Source organism: Rattus norvegicus, chromosome 7 (assembly GCF_036323735.1).
Source record: "Rattus norvegicus strain BN/NHsdMcwi chromosome 7, GRCr8, whole genome shotgun sequence".
In the NCBI taxonomy this organism is placed as follows: Eukaryota; Metazoa; Chordata; class Mammalia; order Rodentia; family Muridae; genus Rattus; species Rattus norvegicus.
The window spans coordinates 30,882,679-30,901,314 of NC_086025.1; the positions used below are offsets into that span (position 1 = coordinate 30,882,679).

At 47.4% G+C, this 18,636-nt stretch overlaps 1 protein-coding gene across 18 annotated transcripts in view; it reads left to right on the top strand.

The window, feature by feature from the left end:
* Tmcc3 (transmembrane and coiled-coil domain family 3) overlaps positions 1–18,636 on the top strand; it is a 277,437-nt gene that overhangs the window by 101,227 nt on the left and 157,574 nt on the right. For 10 of the 18 annotated variants that reach the window (XM_039079074.2, XM_063263453.1, XM_017594836.3 and 7 more), the window contains one exon: positions 15,310–15,426. The exons of 3 other annotated variants lie outside the window; for them this stretch is intronic. In XM_039079074.2, the coding sequence (XP_038935002.1) occupies positions 15,400–15,426 (27 nt within the window). In that variant the 5' untranslated portion in view covers positions 15,310–15,399. Of the gene's footprint in view, positions 1–15,309; positions 15,427–18,636 lie in introns of those variants that run through there. 5 more of the 18 variants (XM_039079077.2, XM_063263451.1, XM_039079073.2 and 2 more) reach the window with 1 other exon arrangement.

Here is an 18,636-nt window from a genome sequence, read left to right on the forward strand (position 1 = left end):
GAGGTCTGGCAGTCTCCCTCAGCTTCTCCCTGCTCCGGATTTATCAGAGTGCAGTATTTATGCCATGTGGGTCTTACTTGGGCCAAGAGTCTTCAATCAGCCTTGTGACTCAAGTTGCTAAGGAAACGGTGTCTAGTGGGACCTGGAAGATTTACAACCTGTTCTCAGGCTGCAAGGATTCCTCCAGTATTCTTGCTGACACAGTTTACTCCCGTAAACTCTCAGCCCCGTGGGGGTATGAATCTCTGCCTGTCTCTGCACAATTCATTTTTCCTAGATACAAAGTCTAGAACAGGAGTTCAGAGAAGGTGGGGCTTTGAAGTGGTCAGGACTCCAGCATTCTGGAAGCTCCCGATTCATTAACATGTTTATTTTTTGCTGCCTCTTCTGGGTGCTAGGCTTCAGCAAGTACCAGTTGCCTGTGTGTGTTCATCACTTGCTGGGCTCAGGGTGTCAGGGACCCCCTACCTCTCCCCCAACTCCCCCAGAGACTTTCGGGCTACCCACAGCTTTACCAGATGTGACTTCTCGTGGGTCCTAAGTAGAAAGTGCTCCTCCTTCGTCAGTGTGAGGCAAAAGAAGAGGTGGGACCAACCAGAAAGCAAGGCTTTGTCTGGGGCCTAGAAAGAATGGAGCAAGGAAATTATGTGACCAGACACGAGAGGAGCAAAGTAACCTGGCATCAGCCACGGGTGTCCTCAGGCTTGTTACTAGCTGGAGTCTGCCTCTTCACACTTGCCTGGTTTCCAAGCTTCCCACAGGGACGGAGGGCTTTTCTTGCTCTCTGTGTGTTTTCAAGAGACTAACCGTTCTGGTCAGCAAGGAGAACGTGGCATGCCGCTGTCAGCCTGGGCGTGCCAACAGTTTGTCCCCATCTATGTTCTTTTTCTGTGTTCTGTGTATTTCCATTGGCTGCTCTTTCAGAGGATCCTCAGCGCCCACAAGGTAGCCCTCCTAAGTCTGTAACTCCAGTTCCGGAGGTTGTTCTGCCCTCTTCTGGTTTCTCTGGGTACCCAGCACACATGTGGTACACATAGTCCAAGCGAGGCTTTCACTCACTGGGTCGCTAAAGCTGCCCCTAAAGTCAATGCTCAAGGCTTTTGCAGATGTTGGTGAGTACTGAGGAGAAAGCTACAGGGAGACACATGGCAGTCAGGAAAGTTGGCGACTGGAGAAGAGCCCTGGGAGTCTCTTTTGGGATAGTGATGAAGGACCAACAAGATCCCCATCAGGCACTGAGGGGAACAGTTTTCCCAGTAGAGGACTCTAAGGACAGGGTACGCCTTGGTTAGATGGAAGCCCAAGTGTCCAGCGCTTAAAGGGGGTCATGGGGTACTGCCTTTGGTGGCTTCCTTTCTTTCTCTCCTCTGTTCTTCCTCTCCGTTCCTTTAAAACTCTTTCTGGAGATCAGCTTGTCTCTCTGGGGTCCATTTTCTATTGTTTTGTGTTTAGGCTGTTCTCCGAGCTCCCGCCGATGTTCTGTGTGGATTTTTGTTTGAGGGACCTTCTGCTGAAACCAGGCAAGGCTACAGGGCTACAAAAAAAGTGTGTGGATTAGAGCGAGCGCCTTGCCAGGCAATGTGCCATGGTTTGGAAAGGACTGAGAATATCTAAGTTGACTGTCTGCCCCGCAAAAGCCACATCCTCACTTATTTTTCATCGCAAGTAAAGCAGTGACTAGTCACAAAAGGACCCAAAGAAACGGAAACAAGAATCATAATGAAGGTTTACCTTTAGCTTTTTTTTTTAATTGAAAAATAAAATGCCATTCCGCGTATGAGGATACTGCCATTGGTCTTAACAGTATTTAAGCCCTTAAGCTCAGACATTCTGTCCTAAGAAAACGGTTATGGATATACACAAATGTTTGTGTATGAAAAAAATCTCCATCCATCGCTAAAAGAATGAAGTGGAAAAAGTCACAAAAGCCACAAGTTGATCACATGAAGTGCAGGAAGTCCCTCGAGAGCGCGATCAACGTAGACATTAAAATGGCGTCACAGAGGAGTAGATATAGTGGCGTGAAAAGCTGTTTACATTCTGTTTTGTGTCAGCAAAGACTTGGCTGTAATTAACAGGAGTATTTCACAGTCACTGAACTAGGTAGGGATGGATGGTTCTCACGTAACAGGACTGATTCAGTGGCGTCATGACCAGTATCTCAGCCGTTCCTGCAAACACTCCAATGCTTACCCTATTATGATAGAAGAGAGCTGCTCCAGCTTCAACCATCTAGTCCTCGGCTGGGACACAGAGGGAACAGGGTGGCAAGGGCTGCCGACGTTTCTTTTCTATCCTGCTACCCAGAAGAATGTCACATTGCAACCTCTGTATGCAAAGGATGCCAGTCAAGTGTTAAGCACGCTTTGCAAACAGCCAAAGCAGGTGAAGATCGGATACGAGCCTTAGATTAAGGCAGGAAGGAGAGCTTGAGAACGGGGTGGGGTGGAGGGGAGAAGGTGGCCTCTCACACAAAAATCCAGTTGAAGCATCTGCCTGCAAAGGTGCAAGAATTCATCTGCAATCACCAACTGATCAGTCAGTCTGTCTCTCTTCCCTACTGTAAGCTAGCTACTGTCTAGAGATCTCATCTGAAACCCCAGTTGCAGGGACAGGGTGTGGTCATTTTTAAACCTCTTGTGTATGCTCTGGTGGCTCCTGGTTTTCCCTTATCAGTTGACAATCAAAGGCCGTCTCCTTCCACCCCATGCCTAGTGCTCCCTGACAGGTAATATTTAGACGTAATTTTTGGTTACTTCAGTGGATTCTTACATCTACCACTCTTCTCCACCCCAAGTCCTTCCAACCTCCCAACATCAGGTAGGTGAGAAAGAAGGTTAGAGGGGGAAAGGGGCATAGATCTCGTTAGACTGCTTCCCGTTGATTATGGACATCGAGTTCCTTGGGGCAAGTCTAATCTTCGTCATCAGGATATCTTAATTTCTTCTTGTTGAGTCTTTGCTCGTGACCACTTGACAAATGGTAGCAACAGGAACCAGCAATAGTGGGGGTGGGGAGAGTGGGAGTGGAAGGTGGGGGGAGTGGGAGTGGAGGGTGGGGGGAGTGGGAGTGGAGGGTGGGGGGAGTGGGAGTGGAGGGTGGGGGGAGTGGGAGTGGAGGGTGGGGGGAGTGGGAGTGGAGGGTGGGGGGAGTGGGAGTGGAGGGTGGGGGGAGTGGGAGTGGAGGGTGGGGGGAGTGGGAGTGGAGGGTGGGGGGAGTGGGAGTACAGCAGCCTCCTTAGGCCCTCTTGGGGCTCTCAAATTTAAACCCCCTCAAGAGTTCCCAGAATTCCAAATGTAACCATCTGCCATTGGCAAAAAACCACGCCTGTCCTAGAGCACGAGACAAATCACAGTCAGCCGCTGTGTACAGTCTGAAGCAGCTCTGCATCCCACACCCGGGATCAAAGCAAAAACAGAATCGTGTAACATAACTGGGTTTTTTATTTTTTATTTATTTAAGAAACCAGGATTCTCATACAGTGCTCAATGTTGTTCCCATTTAAACAACGGACACCTGGGGTCGTACACATTCACGGAAGCATCCGTTAGTCACTTTCCAATCAGCTATGGTCTCCAGAGGCACCTCATTAACCGCACTTCTCAAAAGAGGAAAAAGGAAAACCAGAAGGGTTTCTTAGCAACCTTTTCAGATGTAGCTCGAGAGGCACCAGAGTGTTCTGTACCGCACAGTTAACTCCAACTCCCTTAAAGGGCCCAGAGCTGAGCTTAGATGTGTCTTATTCGCTGTGACTCTATCTCAGAGAGGCACATACTCACGTTCTCAGGTGCCTTACACTTACCTCCTCCTGGACACCGCTCTTCCTCCTTAATACGTTTAGCAAAATCCCCAATGCTGCCTCAAACTGGCTAGGCCTAAAGTCCATCCCTGTATTGGAACCGAGACTCCCAGCTGGGCCTGAGTCAAGGCCCTAAATTATGAGGCGGGACTCCTACAGGCATTGAGGGCAATCGATCGGGTGGAGCTGTGTCTCCATCTCACCGCTCACAGGATCAGCCACACCAACAGGGTCTGGTCCCCGCTGTTGAGAAGCTTACACAGTAACATGCTAGGCACTGCTCTGTTAGGAGGTAGAAAACCAAACAACATTTAGCACCTGTCAGGGACAGCATCATGGTGTGGGAGGAGGAGGAGGAGGAAGTTAGGACGTGACAGCCAGAGAACCTAAAGGTCCACGTTCGACATGACAGGGTCCCCACAGAAATCAGTGCTGTTCTTTAAGAGCAGATGACTTTTTTTTTTAATTAGAAAGGTATACTCCAAATTTTTATTTTTGAAATGATTCATTTTCTTTCTTTGTATTTTTAATGTCTTATAGAATTCAAATTCAAGTGACTCTCTAAAGCTCTACCAGCCACACTTAAAGTCCTTCAGGATGGGGTTATAGACGAGAACATTTCTCCTTTTCATTATTAAAAGAGTATTTTTTTGGTAATGAGCACATATCAGTTTTGTTTAAGCCTGTGAGTGCTTATTTAATGTTTCCATCAAGGCATATAGAAAGTTATTTAGAGGATTTTAAAATTTGGCTCACCTCTTCATCACGTATAGCTTGTGTGTGCACACTATAGGAAGACCAGAGGACAGAGCAGTAAGGAGCCCATCGCATCCCAAGCCCCTCCTCCCCAGAGCTTGCAAGGCTCTGGTGATACTGCGACATCAGCGTACCCACCATACACTTTTAAAATGGCAGTGGTTTCTGTGAGGGTCCTATCCCGTTGAACATGGACTTTATGTTGTCTGGCTGTCATGTCCTAACTTCCTCCTTCTTGCACACCTTGATGTCCCCGACAGGTGCTAAATGCTGTGTCTCCATTCAAACTGTTAATACTTGAGGTTGTGCATATTTGTGGAAGTCACTCATTCATTTATTCACTCATTCATTAATCCATTATTGAAGAAGGATTCATTGCCAGAACTCCCATTAGGGATGCAAAGACAAACAAGCCCTTGGCTCATGTTAACACTCCAGGGGTTGGGGATTTGGCTCAGTGGTAGAGCACTTGCCTAGCAAGCACAAGGCCCTGGGTTCGGTCCCCAGCTCCAAACAAACAAACAAACAAACAAACAAACAAACAAACAAACAAAACCACCCCGGAGCCCAATGCATAAGCGGTTACAACCCAGATCCTTGGCACCATGAGGGAGGGTTTAGAATGTGAGGGTTCTTAGAACACCTGGCTTCGTGTGTGTGTGTGTGTGTGTGTGTGTGTGTGTGTAGGGGGAGTGCATGTGTGTGTGCCTGTGTATGAGTATGTGTGCGTGTGTGTGTGTGAGTGTGTGTGCCTGTGAGTGCATGTATGTATGCCTGTGTATGAGTGTGTGTGTGAGTGTGAGTATGTGTGCGTGTGCCTGTGAGTGCATGTGTGTGTGCCTGTGTATGAGTGTGTGTGTGAGTGTGAGTGTGGGTGTGCCTGTGTGTGCCTGTGTATGAGTGTATGTGTGAGTGTGAGTGTGTGTGTGAGTGTGTGTGCCTGTGAGTGCATGTGTGTGTGCCTGTGTATGAGTGTGAGTGTGTGTGTGTGTGTGTGCCTGTGTGTGCCTGTGTGTGTGTGTGCCTGTGTGTGAGTGTGAGTGTGTGTGTGTGAGTGTGTGCCTGTGTGTGCCTGTGTGTAATGTGAGTGTGTGTGTGTGTGCTTGTGCATGAGTGTATGTGTGTGAGTGTGTGTGTGTGTGCCTGTGAGTGCATATGTGTGTGTGTGTGTGTGTGTGTGCACGAACGCTCAAGCGTTGGCAGGGGAAACTCTGTGTAGGGTCCCACAAAGCATCATTCCAGGAGGACATCTACAAAGAAAGTAGTGCCAAGTTAGAAAGAGGGGTGAAGAAAATACGGGGTGCTTCCCAGACAAGGGAAAGCAATTTCAGTTCTTCTCAAAACAGCTGAGAGCTGCATTTTTAGTGTCTTTGCTCGTAAGGACATATCATTATGATTAGGAAGACTTAATAGGCTCATCCACACTCCAGAACAGTTTGTTTCCCTGTGTACCGCATTGCCAAACCATATTTTCCCCTCTAGAGCTTTGGACTTTACAGTGTCAATCTCCTGATATTGAGTTATGCGACAGAGTTGGGTGAACTCATGCTTTTTAAAATAACTTTGAATGTTGTGTGTGTGTTCTCTTGTTGGTGTGCACATGTTTTGGGTGTGCAAGTATGCCTTCCTCTACTTGCTCCACTGATTTTTTTCTGAGACAGGGTCAGTATCTCTCTCTCTCCCTCCCTCCCTCCCTCCCTCCCTCCCTCCCTCCCTCCCTCCCTCTCTCCCTCACTGATTCTGGATCTAGCTGTTTCTGTGAGAGTGGCTAGCATGCTCCCAGGGGCCGCCTGTCTCTCCTCTCCGGCGCAGATACCTTCTTCCATGGTGCTGGGGTCTGAACACAGAGCCTCAGTCAGCACAGTTAACCACTAAGCAATCTCCTTCTCCAGCAGGCTCACCACCTAAGCTTTGGTTTAAAAATACCATTAGGCCTGATGTTGGCGAGACTTTCCGGGTGTAGCTTTTGACAGTCCTAGGAGACAGAGTCACACAGCCAATCCCCGGATCCTCTGGCTCTAAAATGTTTCTGCCCCTCTTCCTTTGCTCCGAAGTCCCTGAGCCTTAGGCGAGGGAGGTGTTTTGTACATGTATCAGCTGAGACTCTCGTGCCTAAACCCTGGGCTGACAAGGTCAACAGTAAACATGCTAATGTGGACAGGGAAAGGCCAGAGCCTTCAACCCTACACAAAGGCAGCTAAGGAATATGGAGAAGAGGAGAAACAGTCTTTCTCGGGGAAGAGCACGCCAACTGGTTATCCAACAATGGTCAGTCCTAAAAACATGCAGTCAAAGTAACATTATACAGACCGAGCAGGTCGTATTTACATATTCAGGAGGATGTGTGTGTGTGTGTGTGTGTGTGTGTGTGTGTGTGTGTATGCATATCATATATATACATATACATATACATATACATATACATATACAATGAATGAGAAAAGTGACTATGAATTTGAAAGAGCACAAGGTATGTGGGGAGTTTAGAGATAGGAAAAGGAAGGGAGAAATTATGTAATTACATTGTAATCTCAGAAAATAAAAAGATAATTTAGAAATATAACATTTGGGAGCCGGAAGAGGCAGTGCAGTGTCTAAGAGCATTTGCTGCTTCTACAGAGGCCCTGGGTTCCCAGATTCTCAGGGCACCTCACAACCACCTGTATAGGTCCAGGGAATACAACACCCCCTAGAGTGTGTGGGCACCTGCAGATGTGGTGCACATCGGAACCAATAAGGATGCACATCTATGCATGAAAATGAATAAATTAAAAAAATTATCAACCTCTCTTCTCCCCAGTATTACTTTTACTACACTTTAGAGCAGATTTTTAAGTCCAGAATCGGATTTAAGTTCGGAGCGTTTTTGCTTCTAGAAGGCGTGATGTAGAGAAAGGAGACAAAGGGACTCAGGCTGTGACTTCGTCGTAGAGTGGCAGTGTGGCACGCAGGATGCCCTAAATTCAGTCCCCAGCAGGGCATAAATGAGTGTGGTGATATATGCCTGTAATCCCAGCACGCGGGAGGTGGAGGCGGGAAGATCAGGGTTCAGGGTAATTCTCATACTCAGTGAGTTCAAGGCCAGCCTGCGATGTGTAGAGGAACCCGTCTGAAGAAAGTAAAAAGACACGGACCTGGTATGGTGGTGCATGCCTGTAGCTCCCAATTACTCCATGGGCTGAGACAGGAGCAGTGTCTGTCCCAGGCCACTAGAGACTATCTGAAAAGGGAAAAAAGTACGATCAGGGATGTACCTCAGTGGGTGAATATTTACCTAGCATGTATATGGTGCCAGGTCTGAATCCAAGCACTGGGGTTGGGGGGGGGTGGGGAGAGTGGGAGGCAGGGGATAAGAAAGTAAATTGTCTTTTAAAATGATAAACATAGGAAATCTGTATTGGTAACTCTGGGAATTTAAAAAAAAAAAAAAACCTGTTCTTGAGTTTGCAGAGTATACTTGACTACTGGAAGGTAATTGAAACCCAGCATAAAGATAATATGCATCAGAGTCGAAATGGACTCCAAGGAGAATTTGGGAAAATAATGATCACATCTCTTAAATATGTTCCCCCAGAACAAGCCAGGCTCCTCACTCTCTGGGAACATTTAGTTGAGCCATTAGCATCCCGTACGTGGTAGAGGCAGGGGTACCAGAGCTGTCTCCTCCCTCACACTGGACTCTGTGGACTTGCAGCCTCCCAGCCTTCAGAGTTCCTGGTGGGCTGACTCCTGCTATCCCCACTCAGGGCTTCTCAACCCTCCACCCTTGCAGCCCACTCATTGCCTTCCGGGGAAGAGCTTAGAGCTTCTGCTGGACGCCTCCCTTCACTTCTGTAAGGGCTTTCTACTGGTGGGCAGGGCAGAGCACAGCTAGATTTAATTCCTAGCACATCACTTAAGAAATTTTACTGAACATTTCCGAGCCTCAGCATGGTCATCTGTAAAATTAAGACCATGGGGGGTTGGGGATTTGGCTCAGTGGTAGAGCGCTTGCCTAGCAAGCGCAAGGCCCTGGGTTCGGTCCCCAGCTCCAAAAAAAAGAATAGGAAAAAAAAAAAAAGACCATGGATGCTGTCTTAGTTAGGGTTTTACTGCTGTGAGCAGACACCGTGACCAAGACAACTCTATTATAAAGACAACATTTAATTGGGGCTGTCTTACAGGTTCAGAGGTTCAGTCCGTTATCATCAAGACAGGAGCATGGCAGCATCCAGGCAGGCATGGTGCAGGAGGAGCTGAGAGCTCTGTATATGAAGGCCTCCCAGAGAAGACTGGCTTCCAGATAGCTAGGATGAGGGTAAAGCCCACACCCACAGTGACACACTTCCTCCAAGAAGGCCACACCTACTCCAACAAGGCCACACCTACTCCAACAAGGCCACACCTACTCCAACAAGGCCACACCTCCACATAGTGCCACTCCCTGGGTCAAGCATCTTCAAACCACCACAGATGTCCATGACCAAAGAGTCTCATGCTTGAAATGGGGCAGGATACAGTGCATAATCTCATAAAACATCGTAGCTGTTTTAAGGCTTGTGTAAGTCTTTTGCTGGAGCTCTAACTGGAGCCCTTCATGATTACCTATCTTCACGTCCTTCCTTCCCACCCTGTTGCTTCCTCCCTGTCCTCCAGGCTTGCCCTGGCTCCCGTGTACCGGGCCGTTTATCACCTCTTTGCTTCTTCGTACCACACCTTTGCTTAGCCAGCTCCGTCTAATTAAGACTCGGTTCCAGAGAAGAAACTGGAACAAAAGCATGCGTTGGGTTTCCTTGCTGTGAAGAGATGCCATGACCAAGGCAACTCTAGTAAAAGAAAGCGTTTGAATGGGGCTGCCTTACAGGTTCAGAGGTTCAGCCCATTGTCATCAAGGTGGGAAACATAGAAACATGCAGGCAGAGTTGGTGCTGGAGGAGCCAAGAGTTCTACTCTTCGATCTGCAGGCAGCAGAAGGGGGCTGTCACACTGGCTAGACTCAAGCTTCTGTGTGTGTGTGTGTGTGTGTGTGTGACCTCAAAGTCCCACCTTCACAGTGATACACTTCTTCTAACAAGGCCACACCTCCTCCCATGAGGCCATACCTCTTATAAGGGTCGCTTCCCATGGGCCAAGCATATTCAAACCACCACAGATGCTAAACACCAGAAATTGAGGGAAGGCAGGCTATCAATAAGAAAGGGGCACAAGGGCATTTTCCAGTCATTTTTTATGCATATATGTGTTTTGCTTGTGTGGAAGTCTGTGCACCACATACGCGTAGTGGCCACAGAGGGCAAAAGAAGGCATTGGGTCTTCTGGCACTGGAGTTACAGATGGTTGTGAGCCACCATGTGGGTGCAGAGAATAGAACTTGGGTCCTCTGGAAGAAGAACCAGTGTTCTTAAAAGCTGAGCCATCTCTCCGGATCTCTGATCTTGACTTCAGAGGTAAGACACAGGTGCATGCAGCTGTTAGCTTGTCCAACATCTGTGCATTTTGTTGCACAATAGTAATGCCTTTATTTAAAAAAAAAAAAGGTCACAGGCATCATTTCCTCCAGCCATGAATAGGGAACTGTTAGTTTCTCCTCTATGCAGAGCTACAGGGATGCTGGAAAGAGCACAGAGTAGGTGTTCAATAAAAATTAGTCCTTTAGCAGGAACAAAAAATTTACATTGACACAGCAAGTGTAGCTTCTTATTTCTACAGTGAAGCCCTTCTCCATCTGAGCCCCTCTTCTGCCCTCACAGGATAGCAGAGGAAAATCAAAATCTGCGTCTTGATCATTCTGTCTCATCGAGCATCCGATATAGGTGCACTAAGAAGCGCACACATGCTTCGCGCCCTTCAACATCCGAGAGACCGCTCAGCAGTGTGTTGATTACTTTAAAGCACATTCAAGTGCGTATTATTCTCAAAGGAACAAATGTCATACGATCCCACTGTGTAAAGTACCCGGAATAGCAACAGTGGTAGAAACAGCAATAAAACGATGGTTGCCGTGTCCTGGAGAGGGAGATGGGTATTTGGTGGGTGTGGAACTTGTTTGTGTTGAAGAATAAGCCTGAGATAGATGATGTTGACCACAGCACCACAATGTGAATGTACGTAGTGCCTCGGAAGAATACGCTTTAAAAATGGTTAAAATGCTAAACGTTATTGTTTTAATTTCATTTATTTTATGTGTATGGGTATTTTGCTTGCAAATATATTTGTGCACCCTGTGTATGCCTGCTGTGTGAGGAGGCCAGAATAGGGTGTTGGATCCCCTGGAACTGGAGTTACTAAAGGCTGGGAAGTGCTGTGTCAGTGCTGGGAACTGAACCCCTGCCCTCTGGGTTCATCTCCCCAGCGCCTAAAGTGTTAAACTTTAGATTATGCCTATGTCGGTTTAGCTCTTTAAAAAGTTCTACTCTACTCACTCCTGTGAGTCACCACTCTAAGCTTAACCATCAGCACATCCCCCAACTCGGACCCCACCCCGCCTCCTGGTCCACAAAGGAACAGCAGTCTTGAGCTCCTCCTCTTCCCATAGATGCTCTGCCAGAAGTATAAGCAGGGAAGAGGCATTGAGCTCTCCTCGGACCCAGGCTTTGTGCCAGGCATAGGAAGTACAAAGAAACACAGTTGCAAATGTCTGGTGAGAGACGCAGGCCAATCAACAGATCGTTTCCAAACAGAGTGGGAGGGGCCGGGGTGGCGTGGCTGGGGTACTGCCGCAGGGTAAGAAGGCTTCCTGACTGTAGAGAGATGGACACACAAGCGTTAACCTGCTGAGTAGGGGCAGAAGCCAGACTGGCCTCAGTTCCTTAGGACTCCCTTTACTTTGTTGTGTTTGCTGGCTCCATTCCTTCAGCTAGAGAGCACTCTTTTCCTTCGCTATGAAAGCAGTCCAGTCCTTAAAGTGCCAGCTCAGATGCCACCTGCCTTCTGGAAAAGGCGCTTCAACCCAGCCAAAATTAATCTCCCCTTCTCCTGAGCTCCCACCGCCTCCTGTTGTATCTTCATTTAGCACATTCTTCATCCTGTCAGGTAATACTGCCTTTCGTAGCTCTCGCCCCCCTGTTGGATATATTTTGGGAATTTATATTTCTTCTTTTTTTTTTTTTTTTTTTGGTTCTTTTCTTTCGGAGCTGGGGACCGAACCCAGGACCTTGTGCTTCCTAGGCAAGCACTCTACCACTGAGCTAAATCCCCAAACCCGGGAATTTATATTTCTAAGTAAGACACACCGACTAGAAGCAGCCATAGCATAAAAGAATCAGTCACGGGCGTGGACGCCTTCCCAGCCTCTGCTTCACTTCCCAATCCACGCGGCAGGGTGTGCTACTCCGCTTTCTGGTGCTTCAACAGAATGACCGATAAAATCAGTTGAGGAGAAGCTTATCCATGTTCAGAGTTTTAGAACCTTCCCTACACACGGTCATTTGGTTCTGTGGTTTGGGGGCGTCTGGAGACCAGGAAGATCAGGTTGGGAGCATGACAGTGTGAAGACGCTCACCACTTGGTGGCCAGGAGCAGCAGAGAGGAGAAGCTGGGGTCCAGACATTTCCTACAAAGCCCCACCTCTTACAGGCTGGAGGTGAAGACTTTATTGCATGAGGCTGTACTATGGGGACAAGTGGCGTGCCATGACTCACACCCAGGTTAGCCTCACCCGTCTTTCAAGAGCTCAAGCCCAAGCCCAAGGTAGCCTCTGCCCTTCTTTTTTTTTTTTTTTTTTTGGTTCTTTTTTTTGGAGCTGGGGACCGAACCCAGGGCCTTGCGCTTCCTAGGTAAGCGCTCTACCACTGAGCTAAATCCCCAGCCCCGCCTCTGCCCTTCTTAAGGTCCTAACCTCTCCTTAGTCAGCGATGCCAAGGGTCACATGAGCAGAGCTCCGTGGCATCAAGGATCTTTAGTCTGCTCCTGGCTGCACTTCCCACCATGCTCTCCTACCCAACTTGTGTTACTTAACCGTTAGGTGGTGATTACTAACCCCCTGACATAAACAGCCCGAGTTTGTTTTGGTGCACAGTTGCCGAGCTTTTGGTCCACAGTGTTTGCATCTGTTGACTCGGGGCTAACGGTGCAGCGGCCATGTGGGAAGAGAAGGCTTTGAACTCATCTCAGACAGGGACTGGGATATGAGGAAGAGATCAGGGGACGAGATGTAACCTTCAAAGGTGACTTCCTTTCTCATGCTAGGCCCTACCTCTGGTTTCCAGAACCCATCCACTATAGCGCCACCTGCCGAGGGGGCGAGTGTTTAATAAAGATCAACCTGTGGGAGACATTTCATACTAAGCTGTGATAGCCCCTCCTTTGTGGCTTGCTGCCTGTTTCTCCACCCACTTCACTTTTCTCCTTCGTGGGTGCTGCTGTATGCACCACTCCTGATTCCGGGGCTCCCCGGGGTTCCACTCAGGCATCTTCTTACTTTGTACATTTTCACTGGATGGTCTCAGTAGATGTGACTTCAGGTGCATTCAGAATAGTTACTGCTCCGATCCGATGCCTGACTCGTTGTCTGGTGGTCCCCCCCAGGAACTGTCCCCTGGTGCACAAGGTCACGAGTCTCTCAGCCCTCCTGACCCTCTAGCATTTCTGCTTCCGTACACAGCACCGTGAACCGTCCATCAGATCTGCGAAATCACTTTAACTCCTTGCTCCTTCTCCCTTAGATCCAATCTGTCATTAAACCCTTTTGCTAAAGACTCAAATCTGCCTTCTGCCGTGGCTGTAATTCAGGCCTGCATCGTTTCTTACCAGTGGCACTGGCCCCGCGCCACCTTGCAGTGTGCGCTTTCCCAGAGTGCAGCCCTATGATGTCGCTAAATAAAAGATCTGGTTTATGGCAGCCTCCTGTTTGCACTCCCTCAGTGGCTCCTCATTGCTGTTGGAAAGAAAGTCGCACGCGCTTTGATATATGATCTCCAAACTGCTCCCCTGCCCGTGTATGTAATTTTATATTAGACCTTCATGAACCATTTATAGTTTCTAAATGTACCCTGCTCTCAGAGAGATCCAAACTGTAATGTGGGGACTCTTATTCATTTTGTCTTCCTTTAAAAAAAAAAATACTAGTAGCCTGTGATGGAGGCAGGCAGATCCCCAAAGATCATTGGCCAGCTGGCCTAGCCAAATCCATGAGCTTCGGGTTTGGTGAAAAATCCTGTCCCTAAAATAAAAGTGGGGAGCTGGAGAGCTAGCTGAGTGGCTAAGAGAGCCTGCAGCTCTCACAGAGCAATGGCTTCATTTCTCAGCACTCACAACCACCTGTAACTCCAGCTCCTGGGGACCTTATATCATCTTTCAGATACCTGCGTGCGCGCACATGCATACACACACACACACACACACACACACACACACACACACACATGCAATACAGTCTTTTTAAAAAATAAGTAAGCATGGAGAGTGATTGAGGAAATTGACATCGGCCCCTACATGCGTGCACAGCACACATGTGCACATACAATCACACGTACATTTATATACCCGTGTGCTGGTTAGTTTTATGTCAACTTCGCAGAAGCTGTATTCACCCGAGAGGAGAGAACCTCAACTTAAAAAGAAAACCTGCCTTTATAAGATTGGGCTTTAGGCAAACCTGTAGGACCCAATTCATCGTGGTTTGGGCCACTCTAGGGCTGGTGGTCCTGGGTTCCATAAGAAAGCAGGCTGAGCAAGCCAGGGGAAGCAAGCCAGTAAGCAGCACCCCTCCATGGCCTCTGCCAGGTCCTGCCTTCGCTCAATGGACTGTGGCATGTAAATCCCCAACTTGCTTTTGGTCATACATGTTGTACATAATAATGTATGTTATGTCATAGTGTCTCAACATAGCAATAGTAACCCTAACTGGGACAACCCACGCGAACATGTATTTCCACCATATAACACAATACACAAGTGTGTGTGTATATACACAAATGTATGTATGTATATAGTATGTATGTATGTATGTATGCATGTATGTGTGTATTATGTATTTATATAACAGAGTTTCACTGTTTACAAGGAAAGGCTTAACAGAGGACTAAAGATGCTGGAAGGTGCTGATAATGTAATTGAACATGCTCTAAAGTCAGCCAATCACATGCCCATCCATGTTCCATATGGAAATCTCCTGCCTCTTGGGCGGAGCTAGAAACAGCTGAGCCGTCCATGCAGTGGGCAGGTCCTAGATTAACTTACCCATCTCTCACTGGTCTTTGCCAAGGTGTCTGAAATGGGGTGTACTTACGTGTAAGGCTGGAGAAGGACACGTGGGTACCATGTGGGAACAAACTCAGGATTCAGCTGGTGGAAGCGAAAGTGGAGAGCGTGTGCTGGAACAACCAGCAGTCTCAGCAGCCATCCTGCTTTGGCTTCCCATGATGCTCCACATTTCATGATGCAACAGACTGGTTGCTTCCTGGTACCCACACACATTGCTAATTGTGGAGGACGCTCAGTCTCTATGGTGACGTTGCCTAAGGTTCAGACTTTCAAGTACAACCTTCTGTCCTGGACATTCTGTTGGGAATGTTTGGTTGCAAATAACAGAGAAGTCTAAGAACAGTGGCCGAACCAAGCAGAGGTGTGTTTCTCTAACATGATGGCAGATGTGGAGGTAGCCTTGTTCAGCTCCTCATCAGAGCCACTCAACACGCTGGCTTCCGTTGTCATGGTGATAACCAGGTAGCTTAAGTCCCAGGCATTGGGCCTGTGTTGAAAGGAGTGGGAAGGGCTTCCCTCATCTTCTTTTATTAAGTAACAACAAACATTTACTTGGGGTTTTTTTTCCTCAGCAGAACCATCACACATGGCCATCTGAGACTTCAAGGCGGCCGAGAAGAGTATATTGAACAAGGCATATTAGCATTCTGAATAAACTTGGGATGATGTTGAGAAAAGAAGGAGTGAAGGTTAGTGAACCCCACCCTCGGGGATCCTCCATATTCCCACCAGACGACCACTGAGTACTTGCCCTGTTTTCCACTGCAAAAATCCCCTTAGCACTGCTCTTTCCGCTCTGGATACTCAAACGCACTCCACCCCTCTTCTGCAAAGCTCTCTCTGCTAAGTGCGGCTCTCACTGGATAACCTTGACTCTGAGCGGCGGGGGGAGGGGGAGGAGAAGGTACTGGTGGGATTGTGTTCTGAAAAAACACCAGCCTCCCCTCTTAGTTTTTCCACTCTTGAGCGATTTAATCAGACGCTTATAATGTGTCTGCGGATCAGGCCAATCTCCTGCTAATCACAGTCACGAGCCTGGGCGGCCGTGTTCAACGTGTGAACATGTGTCAGTGCGACTGGCTGTGTACACGGAGACCCCATTCCTATCTTTAACGGTCCTATTGGCAATTCTTCTCCATCGTTCAGTTTTATGATACAAATTTGTTGGGATTAAACTCGGGCAGCTCATGTAAAATTAATTTCCGTTCCACTTCGGTTCCGATCAGTAATTGGTTGAAGCCCAGTGTGCAGTTCTCTCTCTGCCGCCCTCAAGGCCCTTGGTTGGTAACACTTGCTGTTTTGACTTTGTTCTCTACTGCGACTGTGTGTGCTCGAAGGATGTCTGCCTTGACTTGTATCTGTTTACTAAGGACCTGGCCCCACAGTAGGTACACATTAAGCACTGGCTAATTTCTCTTATTTGCTGCATCAGCTTTTATTAATAATCCAGGAAAATGGTAACCAATAAGTAATGTAAAAATAAGTGAGATTAATGTGTGTGCATGTGTACTGCAGAGTTACAGCTACCAAATATAAATCTGAATACCGTAAGAGAGAAAAATGTATATTACATATATGTATCCAATGACTCTTACAACACTCCCTTGTGTATCGGCTGCAGGGTGTCCCAGCAGACCACTCTTCACATGTCCTAGCATGTTTTATAGAAAAAGAAAACTCCTACAGATTAGGTCTCCTGGCTGTGTTTAAACATGGGGGCTCTGTGTGGCTGTTCTGTAATCCTGCCTGGACCCCATTCACATTTTACAGTCCAGGGACCCTGAAAGAATGACCACAGATACTGATCCCAACTACTTGGGGGATTGTTGTGGCCATGATTTTGGCCTGAACCTGGCCCTCTCCTTCCTCCCTGCCCCTGGGAAGGAGTCTACACCTCAGAGTTCTGTCTGTAGACACTGAGGGTGTGCAGAAGCAGTGCTGGAAGGGGGCACAGAGACAGGCAGTTCTAGAAGTGACCGGTCCACCTTAGTGGATGTGCACCCAGCTGTGTCCACCCTCCGGTCTCTCGGTAGCCGATGCATGGTTACATTTCATCTGTCCAGGAACCGGTTTTACGTTCTGTGTCTCTTCTCCGTGAGCTCATTAGACGTTCTATGAGACAACCCTGGTGCATTGCGGATTTGAGATTTCTCGCATTAAAAATAATACACAAGTGTGTATGGATATGTCAGGCCTAGGGCGTGCACTGTGCTCTGCATGGTCCACTGTCAACGTGGAACCATGCCCGGAACAGTGTGTTTGGGAAATGTCCATTGTTATAAATCTACAGTTCACTTTTCTGCAGTTCTAAAATTCAAACGCTCTTGAAAACCGCCTTTCTTCTTCACTCTGGTAGGTTCCAAATTGCTCTGAGTTAAAGGGCTTGCAGAGTCTGACCTGAGGGGTGCAAGATGGTTTCTAGGCCTTATTTAGTACCTAGGTGTAAACATTCCCACGTTTGCTGAAGAAACATCAGTATGGTGGCTCATAGGGCGTTATGCCAGCCCTACCGCCCTCAGCAATATATATATATATATATATATATATATATATATATATATATATATATATATATATATATATATATATACTATTGCTCCTTTCAAATGAAGAATTCCGAAATCTGATGTATCTGAGCCCAAGGTTTCTGAGAAAGGTTTGGGACCTGCCGTGTGTGTGTGTGTGTGTGTGTGTGTGTGTGTGTGTGTGTGTGTGTGTGCATCCAGTACCCACCTCAATCACAGCACTGTCCCTAGGTGCCTTATCTTGATCAATGCATTATACTCTCATCCTTGATGGTACTCTCTGAGCACTGAGGGGCTAACATTGGTCCCATGTGGCCGACCTAGGTCTCCTGGGTCCTAGGGACTGCTCACGAGAGCCATTCCCTCGTTGTAGCATCAGAAAGACAGAAAGGATGAACATTTAAAAAGCTGATTGGAGGTGATCTGGGCCACTTGGCCCTGCCCAACAAAAAAGGTTTTTGTTCTATTGTGCTGATCATCCGGTTGTTCCCCAGGGTGACTGGAAAAGAAATCAGACCTGGGAAAACAAACTAGAGCTCTGGTCAGCTGAGCGACTGTCGCTACCACAGGTCAGCAGCATAATCTGTGAATCTCTGTGTATACACACATGCCTAGAAATAGAGCCAGTGTTGGATGACTCTGGGAGGAAACAGAATTGTTCTCTCCTTAGTTGAACTTCCAGGAATTCCTGTGTTGTCTAGAACTGCCCCCTCGGAACAATCATGAGTCTGTTTCAGAAGACTCCGGAAGGGTGGTGGCCTGTTCTTTCCTCTCTCCCCACACATGTGTGATTGTGTGCGTGTATGTGTGTGTGTGCATATGTGTGCATGCATATGTGTGTGCATGTTAGTGTGTTTGTGTGTGCATGTGCATGTGTGTATGTATGTGTCTATATCTGTATGTGCATATGTGTGTGCATGTTTGTGTGTGCATGTGTGCATATGTGCGTGCATGTTTGTGTGTGCATGTGTGCATATGTGCGTGCATGTTTGTGTGTGCATGTGTGCATATGTGCGTGCATGTTTGTGTGTATATGTGTATGTATGTATGTGTGTGTGCATGTGTGTGTGCATGTATGTACGTTTGTGTGTGCTTGTGTTCCCTCTCTTGGCTGCATTTCATACTTTGCTTTTCATTTTCTTTTCCCATTTGATTTTCTCTCATGGCCAGATCTGGCAGTTGGCAGATACTTATCTATCATTTTCCTGGTTTTAGCAAAAAAAAAAAAAAAAAAAAAAAAAAGGAGAAATTTCAGGAAAGCCCGAGATTTGTGTTTTACATTTTGTGTAGGATGTTCTTATTGCTTTGGAGACAGGGATTCAGCCCTTGGGAATCCTTTCCTCTTGGTTCGTAATTCTGTCACATTTTGAGCTC